Source organism: Callithrix jacchus, chromosome 18 (genome assembly GCF_049354715.1).
Source record: "Callithrix jacchus isolate 240 chromosome 18, calJac240_pri, whole genome shotgun sequence".
NCBI lineage: Eukaryota > Metazoa > Chordata > Mammalia > Primates > Cebidae > Callithrix > Callithrix jacchus.
In genome coordinates, this window is record NC_133519.1 from 7,084,731 (window position 1) to 7,106,285 (window position 21,555).

The 21,555-nt window shown below is 44.2% G+C and overlaps 1 protein-coding gene, 1 long non-coding RNA gene and 1 other non-coding gene across 6 annotated transcripts in view; 1 reads left to right on the forward strand and 2 right to left on the reverse strand.

Annotated features, from left to right (window-relative positions):
- Positions 1-10,283, reverse strand: part of LOC144580179 (uncharacterized) — a 57,266-nt gene extending 46,983 nt beyond the window's left edge. The window contains exons 1-4 of one of the 3 annotated variants that reach the window (XR_013529292.1): positions 10,032-10,283; positions 7,340-7,440; positions 4,998-5,113; positions 4,217-4,336 (exon numbers count right to left, since the gene is read on the reverse strand). This is a non-coding gene — a long non-coding RNA (uncharacterized LOC144580179). Of the gene's footprint in view, positions 1-4,216; positions 4,337-4,997; positions 5,114-7,339; positions 7,441-9,502; positions 9,816-10,007 lie in introns of those variants that run through there. The other 2 variants (XR_013529293.1, XR_013529294.1) reach the window with 2 other exon arrangements.
- A 3,090-nt stretch (positions 10,284-13,373) lies between these two features.
- On the reverse strand, positions 13,374-13,447 carry TRNAN-GUU (transfer RNA asparagine (anticodon GUU)). The gene has a single exon. It is a non-coding gene; the product is annotated as a tRNA-Asn (tRNA).
- A 7-nt stretch (positions 13,448-13,454) lies between these two features.
- Positions 13,455-19,431, forward strand: LOC144580178 (uncharacterized). 2 transcript variants are annotated; one of them, XR_013529291.1, is made up of 3 exons: positions 13,455-13,812; positions 14,175-14,212; positions 14,542-15,160. XR_013529291.1 is itself a non-coding variant. In XM_078355427.1 (3 exons), the coding sequence occupies exons 1-3, from the start codon at positions 13,469-13,471 to the stop codon at positions 19,278-19,280; spliced, it is 483 nt and encodes a 160-aa protein (XP_078211553.1). In that variant the 5' UTR covers positions 13,455-13,468; the 3' UTR covers positions 19,281-19,431. The 2 variants fall into 2 exon arrangements, 1 of the variants encoding a protein (XP_078211553.1); XM_078355427.1 differs by lacking the exon at positions 14,542-15,160 and adding an exon at positions 19,180-19,431.
- The last annotated feature ends 2,124 nt before the right edge of the window (positions 19,432-21,555 follow it).

Here is a 21,555-nt window from a genome sequence, read left to right on the forward strand (position 1 = left end):
TATACATAGAGATGCATGGTAAATATCAATGTAGAATCTTTAGGACAATGAAACTAACATTGTAAATCAATTTTGGGTTTCTATATTAAAATGACATATAAAAGAGCAAAACCTTTCCATTCATCTTAAAGGCTATTAAATGTACAGTCTAACAACATACCAGAATCTCTGGGACACATCTAAAGCAGTGTCTAGAGGGAAATGTATAGCATTAAATGCCCATATGATAAGCCAGGAAAGATCTAAAATCAACACCCTAATATCACAATTAAAAGAACTGGAGGAGCAAGATCAAACAAATTCAAAAGCTAGCAGAAGACAAGAAATCACTAAGATCAGAGCAGAACTGAAGGTGATAGAGACACAAAGAACCCTTTAAAAAATCAATAAATTCAGGAGCTGGTTTTGAAAAGATCAACATAATAGAAAGACCGCTAGGCAGACTAATAAAAAGGAAAGGAGAGAAGATTCAAATAGATGCAATAAAAAATGATAAATGGGATATTACCACCAACCCCAGAGAAATACAAACTACCATCAGAGATTACTACAAACACCTCTATGCACATAAACCAGTAAATCTGGAAGATATAGATAAATTCCTGAATTTACACTTACACCCTCCCAAGACTAAGCCAGGAAGAAGTTGAATTCCTGAATAGACCAATAATGTCTGAAGTTGAGGCAGTAGTTAATAGCCTACCAACCAAAAAAAGCCCAGGACCAGATGGGTTCACAGCCGAAATCTACCAGAGGTACAAAGAGGAGCTGGTACCATTCCTTCTGAAACTATTTCAAACAATACAAAAAGAGGGAATCCTCCCTAACTCATTTTATGAAAACAACATCATCCTGATACCAAAACCTGGCAGAGACACAACTAAAAAAGAAAATTTCAGGCCAATGTCCATGATGAATATTGATACAAAAATCTTCAATAAAATACTGGCAAACCAAATCCAACAGCATATCAAAAAGCTTATCCATCACGATCAAGTTGGCTTCATCCCAGGGATGCAATGGTGGCTCAACATCCACAAATCTATAAATGTAATCCATTACATAAACAGAATCAAAGACAAAAACCACATGAGTATCTCAATAGATGCAGAAAAGGCCTTTGACAAAATGCAACAGCCCTTTATGCTAAAATCTCTCAATAAACTAGGCATCGATGGATCACATCTCAAAATAATAAGAGCTATTTATGACAAACCCACAGTCAATTTCATACTGAATGAGCAAAAACTGGAAGCATTGTTTGATAATTGGCACAAAACAAGGATGCCCTCTCATCACTCCTATTCAACATGCTATTGGAAGTTCTGGCTAGGGCCATCAGGTAAGAAAAAGAAATAAAGGATATTCAAACAGAAAGGATATTCAAATAGTCCTGTTTGCAGGTGATATGTTTGTATATTTAGAAAAGCCCATTGTCTCAGCCCAAAATCTCCTTAGGCTGATAAGGAACTTCACCAAAGTCTCATGATAAAAAATCAATGTGCAAAAACTGCAAGCATTCCTATACAATAAGAGACAAACAGAAAGTCAAATCATGAGTGAACTCCCATTCGCAATTTCTACAAAGACAATAAAATACCTAAGAATACAATGTCCAAGGGAAGTGAAGGACCAGAACTATGAATCACTGCTGAAGGAAATAAGAGAGGACACAAACAGATGGTAAAACATTCCATGCTCATTGTTAGGTAGAATCGGTGTCATGAAAATGGCCATACTGCTCAAAATAATTTATAAATTCTATGCTATCCCCATCGAGCTACCAATGACTTTCTTCACTGAGTTGGAAAAAAACACCTTAAACTTCATATGGAACCAAAAAAGAGTCTGCATAGCCAAGGCATTCCTAAGCAAAAAACAACAACAACAACAACAACAAAAAACAAGCTGGAGGTGTCACCCTACCTGACTTCAAACTATATTACAAGGCTACTGTAATCAAAACAGCATGGTACTGGTACCAAAACAGAGATACAGACCAATGGAACAGAACAGAGGCCTCAGGAAGAACACCACACAACTACAATCATCTGATCTTTGACAAACCTGACAAAAATCAGCAATGGGGAAAGGATTCCCTATTGAATAAATTTGGCTGGGAAAACTGGCTAGTCATGTGGATAAAGCTGAAACTGGACCCCCTTCCTTACATGTTATACAAAAATTAACTCTAGATGGATTAAAGATTTAAACATGAGCCTAAACACCTCAAAACCCTAGAAGAAAGTCTACGCAACACCATTAAGGACATAGACATGAGCAAAGACTTCATGACTAAAACACAAAAAGCAATGGCAACAAAAGCCAAAATAGACAAATGGGATCTAATTAAACTTAAGAGCTTCTGCACAGCAAAAGAAACTATCGATAGAGTGAACTGGCAGCCAAAGGAATGCGAAAAAATTTTTGCAAGGTACATATCTGACTAAGTGCTACTATCCAGAATCTATGGCAAACTTAAATTTACAAGATAAAAACAACCCCATCAAAAAGTGGCCAAAGGATATGAACAGACACTTTTCTAAAGAAGACATTTATGCAGCCAACAAACATATAAAAAAAACTCATCATCACTGGTCATTATAGAAATGTAAATCAAAACCACATTGAAATACCATCTCACGCCAGTTAGTATAGCAATCATAAAAAAAAAAAAAGGAGACAACAGACGCTGCAGAGGATGTGGAGAAATAGGAACACTTTTACACTGTTGGTGGGAGTGTAAATTAACTCAACCATTGTGGAATAGAGAGTGGCGATTCCTCAAAGATCTAGAAATAGAAATATCATTTGACCCGGCAATCCCATTACTGAGTATATACCCAAACGATTATAAATCATTTTATGATAAAGACAAATGCACACATATGTTTATTGCAGCACTGTTCACAATAGTAAAGACTTGGAACCAACCCAAATGCCCATCAATGATAGACTGGATAAAGAAAATGTGGCACATATACACCATAAAATACTACACAGCTATAAAAAACGATGAGTTCCTTTCCTTTGCAGGGATATGGATGAAACTGGAAATCATCATTCTTACCTAACTGATACCAGAATACGAAACCAAACACCTATAAGTTCTCACATATAAGTAGGTGTTTAACAATGAGAACACACGGACCCAGAGAAGGGAACATCACACACTGGGGCCTGGGGGCTGGGGGACTAGCGGAGGAATAGCAGGGTGTGGGGTGATTGGGGATGGAAAGCTTTAGGAGAAATACTTCATGTAGATAATGGGGCAATGGATGCAGCAAACCACCACCATGGCACATGTACACCTATGTAACAAACCTTCAGATCTGCACATGTACCCCAGAATTTAAAGTATACTAACAACCCAAAAAATAAATGTACAGTCTATATTCATTCCCAGTGAAAAATATTAACTTTGACAAATTATTGTTCAAAAAGCACAGAAAATGTATCACGATATTCAAGTATTTTATTGATCTGAGATGTAAGAATTTTTGTATGAGTATATAGTGTTATTTAAAGTGAATAGACGGCCAGGCACAGTGGCTCACACCTGTAATCCCAGCACTTTGGGAAGCCAAGGCAGGAAGATCCCTTGAGGTCAGGAGTTCAAGACAAGCCTGACTAACATGGTGAAACCTGTCTATACTGAAAATACAGAAAATTTTGCTGGGTGTGGTGGTGCACCTATAATCCCAGCTACTTGGGAGATTGAAGCAGAAGAATCACTTGAACCTGGAAGGTGGCAGTTGCAGTGAGCTGAGATTGCGCCACTGCACTCCAGCCTGGCCAGAGAGCTAGATTCTGTCTCAAATACATAAATAAATAAAGTGAAGAGGCTCAAATTTAAGCTTCCTGTTCTTTCATAAGGTCTGTGGTAAATCACAAAAGCCTCCTTCACATCCCTGAAGTATAGCAATAAAACTATCTAATATATCCTAATTTTCTTGCTGCATAATTTCTGCCACTAACAAATGTTATTTTTCAGAACAAAATAAATGTTTAGAATGCACACCTTTCTTTATTATAAATATTATAATGTGATGAATACTAATATAATTACTCTCTACCAGATGTTCTCTATTTTTGCATTTGTAAAAGTGGAAACATTTTCTGTTATTCTTTATAAAATATACACATATATATTTATACCAAGCCAAATCCTGTACTGTATATGCAAATCGGTAAGATTTTCCAGTACAATACATACCCAATCCTTTGCTTAATCCTTAAGGGGACTCTGATTTTTCATCCTTTCTCATTAAAATCCATGAATGGAAAAATCTCTTCAACAGCTTTTCCTGTTAATGCATTTGTCTGTGAACATAACCTAGACGCAAGGAAGAAAAAGATATGTGAACATTCCACATGTGTATTGTGCTAAAATAACCATCTGATAGTCTAAGGATGAAAGATACATAATATGTATTGAAAGGTAAAGTAAAAGTATCATCTTGGTCACAAACAGACACCTATTACAATATAAACTTCACTGTTACTGAAGTACTCAAGGATGTCTAAGCCTCGTCATGGGAAAGTACTAGGTGCACACAATGTAAAGAATTATCATAGCTTCCAATTGTCAGTATGAGAAGATTAAATAGCTCAGTTCCTTTCTTCTTTTTTCATAGGCTGAGTTTATCTTCCTTCTCAGAATTATCACAGAACAGTACTGACAAACTTCAAAGACAATTGTAACTACATTTTGAATTTTCATTTTCGAGCAGTATTTTACAAAATGATGATGACAGTTGTCCCTGCCAAATATAGCATGAAAATTCAGGCTCTAGTTGAGTTAGAAGATTTAAATAAAACATGGATCAATGTGACATTCATTGTTCTGTTAGTAAAAGTAAATTTGGGAAGAAATTATAAAGCCATTCGCAATTTAGCAAGGTAAATCATTTCAGTTGATACAATACTCTAAACATGACAGAAAAATAATAATCTTTGTCACCTCCCATGTGGGGACAATTGTTCTTGCTTCCTACCTCATCTCACTGGTGTGTATTTTCTTACTGCAGTTATCTGTACGACACTGTCAGATGATCTTCTTAAAAACTGCATTCACATCTCTGATCAAATACTTCTACAGGTTACCAAAAGTCTACAAAGAAACAAAAACAATAATTCATTAATGAAACTGAATGCTGTCTTTTATTGGTCTCAGCTTCCCGACTTACCATTCACTCTCTGTCTCTGTGGCCTTTTTCTCTAGGGACACTGCCATAGTCACGGCTTCCTCAGCTCTTATTCTCACCCTTCTACCGTCTGTTTCCTCAAACAGTTCCAATCAATGCAACTGCTGTCTGTTTTGTCTTATTTTTAAAAGTCTATGAATATCCACATTTACAAGAGTAACTTATAGCCATTCAAATCAGGAAAGTAACATAAATATACATTTTATAAAAGTTAATAATATCACTTTTCTTTTTAAACTGATTATAATGAAGAATCTGGTCTGATGCCTTCCCATTTTTCTATATACCGTCCAAACCACAGTAGCTACTAAATAATATTACTTATTATTATGGATATTTTGGTTATATGCCTCAAAAATATGTTTTCCCAATCACTCTTACTAAATATGTGTGTGATTGTGTGAGTGAACACCTACAAACACACAGACACACACACATATTCATGGTTTGCAATTATTTTTAGCAGCCTGTTTTAATATGCTTTCTCTACACCAATTTTTGTTGTTTATTTTCTCTTACAATTTCCTCATTCCACTCAGTTATAAATGTATTCTCCTTTATAGATTTATTTTTACATTGTAAGTATAAAGCTTTAGTTCATCTGGGGTGTGTGTGTGTGTGTGTGTGTGTGTGTGCGTGTGTGCGTGATGAGTAATACAAGAGCCTTAATCTTCTCCTCCACCTCCCTCATTGTATTCTCATGTTCAAATTTCTTCAAACAAAATAGTAGAGAATACATTTTATTTAAAATTTCAATCACCACCTATGTTTTACTTCAATCTCCTGATAGTCAACCATCAACCAGGATGAGTGAAAGATCTGCATTTACGGTCCAACTCAGTCTTTCATTTTTTTCACCTACTGATGTGTCTCACCTTTTGTCCTGTCACTCTGGTAACAGGTGTTTTTTTTAGGTAATAAATATCCTTTCTTATTACTTAACAAATAATAGATTTTAGTAAATATGTTAAACTAGAAATATATAGATATTATTAAACTAAAATGGCCAGGTGTGACGGCTCACAACTGTAACCCCAACACTTTGGGATGCCAAGGTGGGAGGATCATTCAGCCCAGGAGTTTGAAACCAGTCTGGGCACCATAGGAAGGAACACCCTGTATACAAAAAATAAAAAAAGAGCTGGGCCTGGTGGTGCATGCCTGTAGTCCCAGCTACTAAGGAGGCTGAGGTGGGAGGACTGCTTAAGCCTGAGAGCTCAAAGCTACAGTGAGCCATGATCAGACCACTGCACCACTGCACTCCAGCCTCACCATCTCAAGAAAAAAAAATTTTTTTAAGGAAAAAGAAACAATTTAATCAATGTAGTCCTGAAACTACTATGTAGAATACTATTGTCTACATCACATCACATCAGCCCTTTAAATGGCTTAACACTTGTTTAGGTATGATCCCTAAAGTTTTCCTGGTAATTAAGGACACGTAAGGACAATTAAGTAGAAAAGAGTTACTGCCTTGACAGGAAGATTGTAAACATTTTTAAAAGACAAATAAATAAAAGAGTCAAAACTGTAGCTCTGTGAGGCCCAAATAACATCTAATTCAAGTCACAATGAACGTCTAGCAATCATTCTGAACACCATATAATTCACTTAATGCATTTTGCCTGAACGTCCAACAGATCTGACTTACCAACACCTGTATGTAGCCAAGAAATTCACAATCATTTATAAATTACCACCTATGACTCCATCTGCTCTACCCACTTTTTACAAATCATTTATTAATTTTATTTTATTTTGTAGAGATGGGATCTCACTATGTTGCCCAGGTTGGCCCAGAAACAGACCCACACTAATTTCATAAATCAGATGACCATACAGCCATCCGATTTATGAAAAAAAAGTGCCCTACAGTACAGAAGGGCAAGGGTGGTCTTTTCAATACATGGTGCTGGATCAAGCAGTCACATCCATGTAATAAAAAGTGAATCACAGCCAGGTGGGGTGGCTCACACCTGTAATCCCAGCACTTTGAGAGGCTGAAGCAGGCAGACTACTTGAGCCCAAGAGTTCCACACCAACCTGGGAAACATGTTGAATCCTCATCTCTACAAAAAACATAAAAATTAGCCAGACAATGGTGGCACATGCCTATAGTCACAGCTACTCACGAGGCTGAGGTGAGAGGATCACTTGAGCCAGGAGGTAGAAGCTGCAGTGAGCTGAGATCATGCGACCACACTCCAGGCTGGGCAGCAGAGTGAGACCCTGTCTGAAAAATAAATGCATAAACTAAAATAAAATTGCTATAAGGTGAACATAAGAAAATGTGTTCATATTCTTGAGTTAGGCATTGATTTCTTAAATAAGACACAAAAAGCAGCAACCATAAAGGAAAAGATTGATCAAGTATAATTTTTTGAAAATTAAGAAACTCAGCCTGGGTGCAGTGGCTCACACCTGTAGTCCCAATACTTTGGGAGGCCAAGGCAGGTATATCACTTAAGCTGAGGAATTCCAGACCACCCTATGCAACGTGGCAAAACCTCATGTCTATTAAAAATACAAAAAACAGCTGAGCATAATGGTGCTCCCCTGTAGGTCCCAGCTACTTGGGGGCTCAGGCAGGAGGATCACCTGAGCCTTGAGAGGTCCAGGTTGCTCTGAGCTGTGATTCTGCCACTGCACTCAGCCTGGACAACAGAGTGAGATCCTGTCTCAAAAAGAAAAAAAAACAACTAGAGAATCTCCATTCATGTAAAAACACCATTAAAAGAGTGAAGAGGAAAGCCACAGTTTGAAAAAAGAGAAATGCCATACATATATATTCTAGAAAGGACACATATCCAGAATAAAGTATTACAAATCAACAGAACAGCATATCAATGAAAACAGGATACAAAGATTGAATAGACACTTCACAAAAGAGGACATATAAATGACGATCAAAAATACTCAATTGCAATACCAGGAAAATGCAAAATGAAACCACACTGATCTATTACTGCACCTCTACTTGAAGCATCAGCAAGGATGTGAGGAAACCGGAACAGTCCCTGCTAAATGGTACAACCACTTCGGGAAAATGTTCAACAATATCTGATACTAAAGTTTTATCATTCATGTACCTCTAAAACCAACAATGCCAATCCTACATATAAACCCCAATCTAGTAATGTTCTATTTCTTGATCTGTGGTGGTTCACTTAGTAAAAATTCATTACCTGTACTTTTTTTTTTTAATTAAAGAGACAGGGTTTCACCATGTTGGCCAGGCTGGTCTCAAACTTCCAACCTGAGGTGATCCACCTGCCTCAGCCTCCCAAAATGTTGGGATTACAGGAATGAGCCACCACGCCCAGCCTCTGCCATCTAGGCCAGAGTGCAACGGCACGATCACTGCTCACTGCAATCTCAACCTCCTGGGCTCTAGTGATCCTCCCGCATCAGCCTCCCGGGTAGCCAGGACTACAGGCACACACCACCACACACAGCTAATTTTTGTATTTTTAGTAGAGATGGGGTTTTGCCACATTGCCCAGGCTGGTCTGGAACTGCTGGGCTCAAGTGGTCTGACCACCTTGACCTCCCAAAGTGCTGGGATTACACGTGTGATCCGCGCCCGGAACACCTGCACATTTAAAATTGTGAACTTCTCCTGTGTACTTCAAGAACTTTTCGAAGATTTCTTTGACACAAAGTTCTCAGAAATCTTAAAGCTAGAATTTTAGAATCAAAAAAAAAAAAAAAAAAGAGCTTCAGGTTCACTGGTGAAATTTTACTAGGAAAATATAAAAACAAAAAGAAAGCAACTGACGCATATCACCTCAGAACAGAGATTAAAAACTACCAGCAGATCACTTTAACCTCCTCCAGCCCTGGGAGTCATTCCTTCCGCAAAGAAAGGATGGACGACACTGTAACCCGAAGAAAAGATGGCACTGCAGGAAAAGACTTCCCGTCGGAAGCAGCTTTACCAGCAAAACACAGGAGGAAAGCGAGGAAACCATTCCAAAAGTCCTGCTTGACTCCTGGGTGAGAGGATGCCAAATGAGATCATCTAAGAAGCCCCAAAGACAGACAGACACACAGAGACAGACAGACAGACAGACAGACAGAGACAGACAGACAGAGACACAGAGACAGAGACAGACAGACACACAGAGACAGACAGACACACAGAGACAGACAGAGACAGACAGACAGACAGAGACAGACAGACAGAGACAGAAAGACAGAGACAGACAGAAACAGACAGACAGACAGAGACAGACAGACAGGGAAATCACAGCAAGGCTTTGGAGCACAAACAGCAGCACCACAATCCAACCTACTGCAAACGCTGCGGTTAATTTCAGGCTTGCCCCGCTAGTCCTCAGGCGATTCAGTGACGGCTGCAAACGCTCCTCTAGCGCATCCTGGACCTGGCACGCCAGGCTTGCCCGCCACCAGGCTGGAGACAGCGCCAGGCGCGGAATCCCGGACCCCAATAAAGATGCAACTTCGCACGTCAGGGGCCAGAGCGCTCCGCCCCGCAGGTCCCCAGAGGGAACCGATTTCTGACCTCGAAGCTGGGGCGCAGGGTCAGCGCCCTCCACAGGATTTACGAGGACCTGCCCCCGAAGCTGCTCCGTCCCTGCACCCCCTGGGGTGCCACAGGAAGACACCCCGCGAGCTTCTTACCCCGCGCCCACGAGAGGAGGGCGGGCGCCAGCGGCGGGAGAAGAATCGAGCGCAGGAAACGGGCCCCGGCGCCCGCCCCGCTCGCGCGGCAACACTTGCTGGGCCCCCGCCAGACGCGCCGCGACCCTGCCGTGCACCCACGCGGCCCGGACTCACCGGGGTCAGGCTTGGCGCCCTCACCTCGGAACCGCTGGGCGGACTTCACCGGAAACGTTAACTTCCCGTGGAGATGGCCGCCGCCCTGCAGCGCCCCCGCCTGCTCCTGGCTCCGCAGGTCGCCCTTCTGCCGTTGACAAAAGCGTCGCGCTCACTCAGAAACTCCAGCGCCCGGGGACCCGCACCTACGCCTCCGGGCACCGCCGTCTCAACCGCCGCCCGGCCCCTCCCGCAGCCCGCGGGCTCCTCCAGGTCGCCCGGCTGAGAGCCCAAAGCGCAGGCGCGTGTCTTAAAGGGCCCGTCCACCTCAAGGGCACAACCTTGTCAGGGGCCGCTGGGGGATGGACCAGTGAGGCAAGAACCGGGAAATCCCGCCACCCCTCCGCCTCTCTTTCAAAGCACGGGCCGGAATCCTGAAAAGCGCTCATTTCCCGGCAACTGGAACCGCCCCTAGCAGGTTAAAGCGGCAGGAAACACACCCCCTGGGGGCCCGAGCGAACCCGCTCTTAGGACTGCAGGTTTGGCGCTGCCGCCAGGCAGGGCACCCGGTGCAGACGCGCAGGCTTCACAAGGCAGTCCCCAGATCCCCCAGAGGCGGCCTTAGGGCACTCTCAAAAACAATAATGAGCGTGTCAATGGCACTTGTAGTTATTTTCTAACTTAAATTTAGAACAGGTTTTGCAGATGGACTTCCACTGAAATAAGCCTTTCAGAAGAGAAAAACCTTTTGTTAACAACATTAAGAGACACCAAGAGATAGGAAGTAGAGCCGTGCTGTCCATCCAGCTAAAAACTGTAATAAAGTTGACATTTTATCTGAGGCAAATGTTTGCCTAAGTAGGTCGTGTCATTATTTAAAGTCAGTTTCAATTAACAATGTCATTGCAACTGAATCCATCTTGTATAAGAAAACTAAGCTATAGCCCTAACAATCTACCTCTCCCCTCCTGTATTCCGTCCATCAGCGAATCCTACTGGTTTTTGCCGTGCAAATTGTCCTTGAGTCTGTCCTCCTCTGTCTCCTCCATCACCACACTAGTCTAGGCTACCTTCACCTGGGGAGTGAGGGTGGAGAAACTCCTGGCCTGGACTTCTTGTGGTTTACACGTATCCCCCTTATCACCTCTCTAATCTCAACACAACAGGCAGAGTCGCTTTTTCATAACATAATGTGACCCTGTCACTTCCCAGCCTAAACCACTTAAACACCTTCCCATTTTCCTAGACAAAACTTCCTAACTAACCAAGCCCTGAATGTCCAGGCGCCTTGCCCACCTCTCCATCTCTTCTCACTGCTCAGACCAATTCCATCCTGCACTCTCTGCTCCAGACAAACTGGCCTCTTTTATTCCCTATTTTTCAGGTTCTTGGCCTCCACAGAGCTGTTGCTCATGGTTTGCTCTGTGCCTGAAGGTTCTTCCAACCCTCATCCTTCTGACATCAAGAACAGTCTCCACCTCTGAGGACCACCTCCCTATGGTGGTCCCTTACTCTATCACATTGCATGAACAATACGTCCAACAAACTACTACCAAAAATGCTCTTAGTAACCTCATTTTTATTCTAAGGAAAACCTGGGTAAAACACAAACCTTCATCCTCAGAAGAATTGAATACCGACTGTTACATAGTCATAAAACGATCCCAGAAGTTCACTCTATAACATCAAAACCAGAAACCTCACTGATGCCACTGATGGGAAAAATCATGACGCAAAAATGAGAGAGAGAGAGAGAGAGAGAGAGAGAGAGAGAGACTGTGCTATAGCCATAGTAGTGGGTAAAAGCCAAAGAGCTTAATTTCTATCATGATATTCAACAGAAGAACTGAAGGAACATGAGCCAATAGCTCCAAGGGTCCAGGTCTGCACTAGGTGCCTGCTGGGTGCAGGGTTCTCTCGGCTCCCACAATGCATTTCAGATGGGCTAATTGTTATGGACATGGTCCCTGCAAAAATCTATCAAAAAATAATAATTTGCATGGTAATTTACCATTGCATAGGAGGAAGAATGAGCGTGAGTTTGGTTTCATCAAATAAAAGCAAAATCAAGATTATGAAGAGGAAAGGGGAGAAGAAAAATATCACCTGGGACCTTTGTGATTTTGCTCCCCTTGGATGAGTGACTTGACAGACAGCTTTCAAAGAGGTCACTGTTGCCCATCTTCTCCAGACCCACGTGACTTGGTCACCACAGAAAACAATTACAGATGTTGGATATTAACAGATATTAACGTTAAAATATATTAAAAGCTTAGCAGTTCCCCGTATTTTGTCGAGTATCTGTGTGTGATGTCCACCATGTCCTTCTGTTGTCCACCCCCTCGGTTAAGCCAGGAGGGCGCCTCTCCCCTCTGGAATATCAAACATCGATGTGTAGAAAGTTTGCTGTGCCAGCAAGTAAGTGACAAAAGAGACCTTGATAGAATTGGGAAACAAATTGGAGTATGATTTGGTCCTGCTCCCTTGGAAGATAAGTTTGTAGAAGGTATTCACATTAGAAGAATTGAATAAAGACTGTAATGTAAAAATGGTACATCCGGTTCTCTACACTATAGAAACACCTGCACGAGTGACCAAAGAAATGTATACAGTAACGGAGGGGACTGCAGCATCATTTGTCATCCTAACACCATGAAACATGCCTCATTTCAAAAACATTATTTTTTTGAGACCAAGTCTCGCTGTTGTCCCCCAGGCTGGAGTGCAATGGTGTGATCTCGGCTCACTGCAACCTCTGCCTCCTGGGTTTAAGCCATTCTCCTGCCTCAGCCTCCCAAGTAACAGGGATTACAGGTGCCTGCCACCATGCCTGGCTAATTTTTATATTTTTAGTAGAGACAGGGTTTTACCATGTTGGCCTGGTCTCAAACTCCTGACCTCAGGTAATCCACCTGCCTCGGCCTCCCAAAATGCTGGGATTACAGGTGTGAGCCACCGAGACTGGCCTTGAAAAACATTTATAAAGGGTTAAATAAATTACACAAACTGAGGAGAAATGCTGTTTTCACCAACCATGGCGAGGCTCAGCATGAAAATGACCGATTCCACTGGTCACATTATTGACAGGGCAATCAGTAAACCCAGGCACATCGTGGGGATAGGATGCTACTGTAATAGGTCTCCTGTTATTATAAATCAAAAACATAAGGCACCTCACTCACCCAAGCCTGCCATGGCAGCAAAGAAGGGTTTTATACAGAAGTGAATTACTGTCTAAGGTCTCCGGGATTCCTGAGTTTGACACGGAGGTCGGGAAGAGGACATGTGTGTCTCAGGACTAATGTCCCATGATTAACCTGGTTGATTGTATATTAACAGAAACAGGTTAACCTGGTTGATTGAAACAGGTTAAAACACAACACAAGGCGTCCCTGGGTGGGATCGAACCACCAACCTTTCGGTTAACAGCCGAACGCGCTAACCAATTGCGCCACAGAGACCGTGACTACTGCTTCTACAGGATGCTGAAGGCACCGCACACTCACCAAACTGCTCCCAGCCCTTCTGTCCTCAGGATGACTGAGGAGGCCTTGGAAAACCGGAGAGATTCGAGACCGGTGAGTCGCTCTGGTCACGCTGAACACCCGCGCGTTGGGAGATTCTGGAGCCAGGACAGTCGAATGGCCTTCGCCCACCCTGGCCCTGGTCTGCTTCAGAAGTCCCCGGAAACGCCCCCATCCGAAACCTGCCCGAGCCGCCTGGTGGCCCAAGGGAAGCTGAACGCCTGGCGGGCTCCCCGGATGGCTCTTCCCATTTTTTGCGCCGCCTTCTCGGATCCTGCGCCCCGATCGCCGGCTCCACCAGGGTAGGAATGTGGTGAGGGTGGCTGGTGGGTCTTCTCGCGAGGAGCAGGGTCTGGCACTCACCAGGGCCCACGACTAGGACTTCTCGAACGAATCCGTCGTCGCCTTTTGCTTTTAGTCCTCTGAAGAACCCTGAAAATAGAAATCACGAACTCTTTTCCCATGAGGAAGTTTCGTTCTGTTTGTTGACAGAGTCTCACTCGGTGGCCCAGGCTGGAGTGCAGTGGTGCAAACTCGGCTCACTGCAGCCTCCACCAGCCTCCACCTCCCGGGGCCAAGCGATCTTCTTGCCTCAGCCCCCAGATAGCTGGGACAACAGGAGCGCCACCACGCCCGGCTAATTTTTGTATTTTTGTATTGACAGGATTTCGCCACGTCGCCCAGCCTGGTCGCGAAGGGGAAGTAAGTTATTTGTAAAAAGCGTTGATTCCGATCGATTTCTCCCCATCCTGAGAAGAGGGCAAGGGGCGAGGCCCTCTCGGGGCCAGAGGCAAGCTGAGGGGCTCAGCTGCGCTGATTTTGGGTGCGTGCCCGGGGCAGGAGGCTGGGAGCTGGGCAGGAGGTGGGTCCAACAGGGAATTGCCAGGAGGAGGGTCGGTAGTCTGTAGAGTCGGGACCGGGGAAACAAAACTTCGCCGTAGCTTTGTGCAGCGCTGAGGACAGCACCGGGAAAAGACTAGAAGTGTTGTTTTGTTTTGTTTTGTTTTGTTTTGTTTTGTTTGTAATCGTAGCAGAGTGGGGAAAAATGGAGACACACCAAGAATAAACGAAATCTATGTGGACCCTTTGATCTCCAAAACGGAAGCGGCCCTGCGTTAAGTTTGAAGAGCCCGGCGCTTCAGCTCCTGTGCTCGCCCTGCTGCATCGTGGTTGCTACTCTGTGCTGTGGCCGCAACAGACTCGGCTCGAATCGGAGTCACTGCAGTGTCGCTTCTGGGGTGCAGGGCTCTTCTTTCCCGTTAGCCTCCAACCTCAGCCTGGGCTGCGCGGTTTACCTGTGACTAGAGAGGTTACAACTTTCCTGCGGCTTCAGAGCTCTCTGTACTGGCAGTAATAGAAGGAACCCGTAACCTGCACGCGGGGGTCGCGTCATCTTGAAAGGCTAGACTTTTGCCCCCTCTCTGAGCAAGTGCGATACCCAAAAGCTGAGGGGCTCCCTCTCAGTCAGCCTCATTGGAGTCTTTTTCTGATGACATGATGTGGCCATGCCTGTTTCTTTAGCTCAGATGTTTCAAACATCCTTAGGGTCTTTTCAGGCCAAAACAGAAATGAACAAGAGAAGGTAAGAGTTCACACTCCAGCCGGGTGTTTTAAGTGAAACCTAAAGAATATAATAAAATCTAAACTCAATGACATTCCCCAACCCCGATTTTTAATTTTGTTTTTACTTCTTTATTTGCTCTCAGTAAATGACTGATGTGTAATCCACACAGACCAAAGTGTGCTAATCCTAACTTCGAGGGCCAGTGAATTTTGACAAAGAAACTATCACCTAGATAAGTTACCGGACATTTTCACCAGCCCAAAAAGTCATTAGAGCCTCTTCCCAGTCAATCCTCAGCCCATCCCCACTTGGGCAGTCACCCTTCTGATTTCTATCTCTGTGATTTGCTTTTGCTTCTCCTTGAAATCATGTAAAGGAGTGTACTGACTTTGCCCGTTTGGTTTTTTTTTTTTAATGCAACAGTGGTTATGAGATGCTTCTATTATATGGCATAAATCTCAGGTTTTTGTTGGTATTGATGAATGTATTCTAACCTGTGAATATACCACGGTTGATGGACACTTGGGCTGTTTCTAGTCTTGGCGATTGTGAACAAGGTGTTTACGAATATTCCACTATGGGCCTCTTTATGGACCTGTGCCTTCATTTCTGTTGCATGTACGCCTAGTAATGGAATGGCTGGGTCAGGAAGTAGGTGTAGTTTTCACTGTATTGGAAACTATCAGGCAGTATTTTAGATTGGTTACACTATTGTAGTCTCTTTTTCTTTCTCTTTTTGAGACAGCCTTACTCTGTTGGCCAGGCTGGAGTATAATGGCTTGATTTCAGCTCACTGCAACCTCTGCCTCCTGGGTTCAAGCCATTCTCCTACCTCAGCCTCCCAAATAGCTGGAATTAAGGCCTTCTTCCTCAGCAATACTCAGGGTCTCAGTGCTCGGATTTCTCTGTGCCAAGCAGCGGGAAATGGAACACGAGCCAATAGCACTAAGGATCCAGGTCTGTAACAGGGGCCTGTCAGGTGCAGGATGCTGTTGGCTCCAGTGATGTTTCTCAGATGGGCTGATTTTTATGGACATAGCCTCTGAAAGAAATCAGTCAGGGAAAAATTCAGAGACACTTACCTGCATGTTAATTCTTCATTAATACAGAAGGGAGAACTAGCATTAGATTGTTTTCAGCAAATAAAAGTAAAATGAAAATTTAGAAAGAAAAGAGGAATGGAGAGCAGAAAAAATGTCTTGGACCATTGTGATTTTGCTCCTTTGGATAAGCGAGTTGGCAGAAGCCTATCAAAGAGGTCACTGTGACCTGTCTTCTCTGAACCCATGTGACTTGATCACCACAGGAAACAATTATAAGCTGGGCACAGTGACTCACAACTGTAAGTCTTACTGACACTTTGGGAGGCTGAGGCAGGTGGATTGCTTGAGGTCAGTTGGAGAGCAGCCCAGGCAACATAATGAAACCCCGTCTCTACAAAAAGATACAAAAGTTAGCCAGCCAGCATTGGTGTATGCTGGTAGTCCCAGCTACTCAGGAGGCTGAGGCGGGAGGATCACCCGAGCCCGGGGAGGTTGAGACTGCAGTGAGCCATGATCATGCTCCACTGTGACCGTGCCACTGCATGGCTGCCTTGGCAACAGCACGAGACCTTGTCTCAAAAATCAAACGAAATGTCCTAGAAGTTTACCTGTCCATCCTGTGCCACAGAATATCTGTGTGTAATGTCATCCATATCCTTCTGTTGTATTGTCCCCTTAGTTAAGCCGTGAAGCTACCTAGCCCCTTATTAGAATATCATGGGCACATGGCTGAGTGTGGTGGCTCACGCCTGAAATCCCAGCACTTTGGGAGGCCAAGGCAGATGGATCTGTGTAGCCCAGGAGTTAGAGACCAACATGGGCAACAAAGCAAGACCCTATCTCTACAAAAAAAAAAATATATGAATGTGCTCATGTATGCCAGTAGATCCAGCTACTGTGGAGGCTGAGGTGTGAGGATCACTGGAGCCCAGGGGGTGGAGGCTGCCATGAGCTGAGACCACGCCACTGCACCCCACACTGGGTGACACAGTGACACCTACTCTAAAAAAAGATGGGGAGGGAGAAGAAAGTTTGTTGTGTCAGCAAGTACAAGAAGAAAGGGACAGTATTAGAGATGAGAAATAAATTGGAATATCATTTGGTACTTCTCCCACAGAAGATAAATCTGCTAACTTTGCTGAAGTTACAGGCATTATACAAGGCCCGATGCAGTGGCTCGTGTCAGTAAATCCTCGCACTTTGTGAGGCCTCGGAGCTGCTTGAGCCCAGTAGAATCCGCACAGACCAAAGTGTGCTCATCTTAGCTTCAATTAAGATTAGGAGAGCAGCCTGTGCAACATGGTCAAATCCCTTCTCTACAAAACATACAAAAACCAGCAGGGTATGATGGTCCATGCCTGTAGTCCCAGCTACTGGGAAGGCTGAAAGGTGGGAGGATCACTTCAGCCTGGGAAGTTGAGGCTGCAGTGAGATGTAATCGGGCCACTGCGCTCCAGCCTGAGAGACAGAATGAGACCCTGTCACAAAAACTAAAAATTAAAAAAAAGCCTGTAACATGGCAGTGGCACATCCAGTTCTCTACACTACAGGAATATCAGTGGCCAAAGAGACGTGTGCAAGAACGATCATTGTAGGATTCTTTGAAATCCTAAAACCATGAAGCCAACCTCATTTCCAACACATTTTGAAAAGGGTTAAATAAATCATGCACAAACTGAGGGGGAAAATGCTGTTTTCAAAAACGATGGAGAGGATTATGATGATGATGAATGATTCCACTGGTCACATTACGTAAATCCAGGCACATCCTGGGGATAGGACACCTCTCTAAGCTTCCTGTTAAAAATAAAAAAATGGAGGCTGGTATATAACCCATCCAAACCTATGAGGGGCAGTATGAGGATTTTATCACACCAGAGGGACTCATTTGGTCTCTGTTTCTTGTACACAGGCACAAGACAACCTGACATTTTAGGAGATGCTCTGTCAGAATTGGATCTGTGAGGGGCCCTGTTAACTGTGACTAGAATACTGAGAAGAGGAAACCCTCCCTAAAATGGGCATATCCCTGGCTGGTCTGGAACCACCAACCTTTCGGAGTTAGGACTATGGGAAGAAACGGGAGATTCTCTAGTGATGGATAATATATGAACACTTTAAAAGTTAGAAGAGGCGTCCCTGGGTGGACTCGAACCACCAACCTTTCAGTTAACAGCCAAATGCGCTGACCGATTGCGCCACAGAGACAGGTGCCGGTTGTGCCACTGAGTGCTATAGGTAGGGCGACTCACCAAACGTCCCGCATCCCGTCCAGACTAAGGGCTGCCCCGGCAGGACTGATAGCGAGACCCGGAGAGATCAGAGCAGCGAGTCCACTGGTTCCTTAGGACGCCCATTGGGAGATTCTGGAGTCAGAGGACAGCGGGGTGGCCTTCGCCCGCTCTGCCCCACCGCCCCTTCAGAAGCCCCCGGAAATGCCCGGGTCCGTGACCCAGGCGGAGGCACCTGGGGGTGGAAGGGAAGCTGAGCGCCCGCCTGCTGCCGGGATGGCTCTTCCCGTTCTTTGCGCCGCCTTCACCCAGTGAGGGAGCCTCTGCCCACCCTGCCCAGTCGCTTTCGGGGCGCTGCGGAGCTTCCGATGCCGTCTTCGGATCCTGTGTCCCGCACGGGAGCTCAACCAGGGCAGGGATGTGGTGAGGGTCGCTCGCGGGTCCCCTCGCGGGGAGCAGGGTCCCGCACTCAGCCGGGCGCACGACTAGGACTTGTCGAATGAATGCATCGTCGCCTTTAGCTTTTAGTCCTTTAAAGAGTCTTGAGAATGGAAGTCACGAGAGATTTTTCCATGGAAATTCCGTTTGCAAAGCGTTTATTCAGGTTGATTTCTCGGCGCTCCGCGGGGTGAGCAAAGGGCAGGGCCTCCAGGGCTCCTTATGCGCTGTGGAGCCGGGGGCGCAGCTGCGCTGCGGTCCGGTCGGGGGACGGGACAAGCGGGGAAAGGGAAAAGCGGGGAAAGAAGCCGGGCGGCGGTGGACCAGACATCCAGACCTCCTAAAAGGCTCGTGCAGAGGCGCTGGCGGTGAGATTTAATTTTTTTATTGCAGCAGAACGGGAAGGAATTGAGGGGAAAACGGAGATAGAACCTGGAAGAGCCCAGATGCGAGAACCTGTAGCTCCCAAGCATAAGATCTTCCAGAAGAGCTAGCCCGAAAACTAGGCGTCTGGGAACCCTGAAATCCATGCAGGAGTAGCATCTCGTGACCCTCTGCGTTCCTTTAGGCAAAAGGACTTCCACTGTTTGTTTGTTCGATTGCTTGTGTTTGTTAAATAAATAAAGCGCTTTCCACTCTTTGAAATTGCGTTGGTTCTATTACTTTAGGGTTACAAACAATGCTGCGCTCATCATTCTTGTTCACTTCTCACTGGCCACCGGTGTGTTTCTCTAGGGTGGAGGCCTGGAGAGCAGTTGTTCCAGCATAGTGATCACGTGGCTTTTATATCAGTCCATTTTCTTTCCTTTTCTGACTTATTAGCTATAATTCTTTCTTTCGATATGTCAGTGATGGCTTTAGGGTTTCTAGACTACAACTTAATCAGTCTGCCATCAAGTGACATTGTACCTCCCCTTCTGGCCTTTATGCTAGTGTTGTCACATAAATTGATTTTACACATGTTATAAACCCCCACATGGAAGTACCCACATAGCGATTTTCAGTCGTCTATATTTCTTTGTGGAGGTCCAGATTTCTGTCTGTCATCTTTATCTGAGGCCTAGAGGACTCCTTTAACATTTCTTGCAGTGTGGGTCAGTGAATGCTTTCATATATTTGTATGTCTTTATTTGTGTTTGTATTTTTTTCATTTAAGAGCAGAAGTTTAACAGGTGAAAGAAAGAGAAAAGCTCCCTCGTGCAGAGGAAGGGTCCCAAATGGGTTTCCCTATTTGTATTTTTTTTTTAGATGGAGTTTTGCTCCATCGTCCAGGCTGAAGTGCAGTGGTGTGATATCAGCTGGCTGCAGCCTCCATCTCCTGGGATCAAGTGATTCTCCTGAGTAGCTGGGTTAGAGGTGCATGCCACCACACCTGGGTAATTTTTGTATTTTTAGTAGAGGCAAGGCTTTGCCATGTTGGCCAGCTGGTCTCTGACTCCCTGACCTCAACTGATCCCCCTGCTTCCCAAAGTGCTGGGATTACAGGCCTGAGTCACCGTGCCTGACCTCGTTTTTTGTATGTCTTTCAATGTCCTTACCTCAGTCACGATGTTGAGTTTTCACTGTTGCATCGAATTCCAGAATAACTTTTTCCTCTTTCACCACTTTAGGATGTTGCCACTTGGACATCTTGTCACCGATATGCCATCTTCTCTGTTTTTGTAAAACTGGCATGAAGGAGGCTTCCTAAACTTGTTATGTAATTTGTGGAATATGTATTTAAATTTAAAATGTTTTTCTTGATTATACTTTAAGTTCTGGGATACACGTGCAGAACGTGCAGGTTTATTACATGTACCTATACATGTGCTATGGTGGTTTGCTGCACCCATCAACCCGTCATCTACATTAGGTGTTTCTCCTAAAACTATCTCTCCTTTTGCCCCCCAGCCACCAACAGGACTTGGTGTGTGATGTTCCCCTCCCTGTGTTTACAGGTTCTCATTTTTCAACTCGCACTTATGAGTGAGAACATGCAGTGTTTGGTTTTCTGTTCCTGTGTTAATTTGCTGGGAATGATGGTTTCCACCTTCATCCATTCCCCGCAAAGGACATGAACTCATCCTTTTTTATGGCTGCATGATATTCCATGGTGTATATGTGCCATGTTTTCTTTATCCGTTCTATCATTGATGGGCATTTGGGTTGGTTCCAAGTCTTTGCTATTGAAGAGTTCTGCAATAAACATATGTGTGCATGTGTCTTTATAGTAGAATGATGTATAATCCTTTGGGCACATACCCCGTAATGGGATTGCTGGGTCAAATGGTATTTCTGGTTCTAGATCTTTGAGAAATTACCACACTGTCTTCCACAATTGTTGAACCAAATTTAAAATATTAAAATGGGCTGGGTGAGGTGGCTCACATTTGTAATCTGGACACTTTGAGAGGGGGTGAAGGGAGGATTGATTGAGGCCCAGAGTTGGAGACCAGCCAGGACGAGATAGCAAGACACTGTCTCTCCAAATATATAACTATATCTATCTCTCTCTATATATATACATATCTGTATGTGTGTGTATATATATGTCTACACACACACACATAGATACATCCATCATGAAAGTCCTACATTCATCTTAAATTCCACCAAAAGTGCACTTAACATAAAATGTGCCCACCCTGAGGGTCAAAGCTACCTGCTGATGTGTGGTTTGCGTTTGTGAGACATTCTCAATGGCGTTTGCTTTCCCTAGCACAGTGCTTTTCATGTTTTCCTCACACCTGAATGTCTCAATGTAAAACCTGTCAGAATCCATTTCTTTTG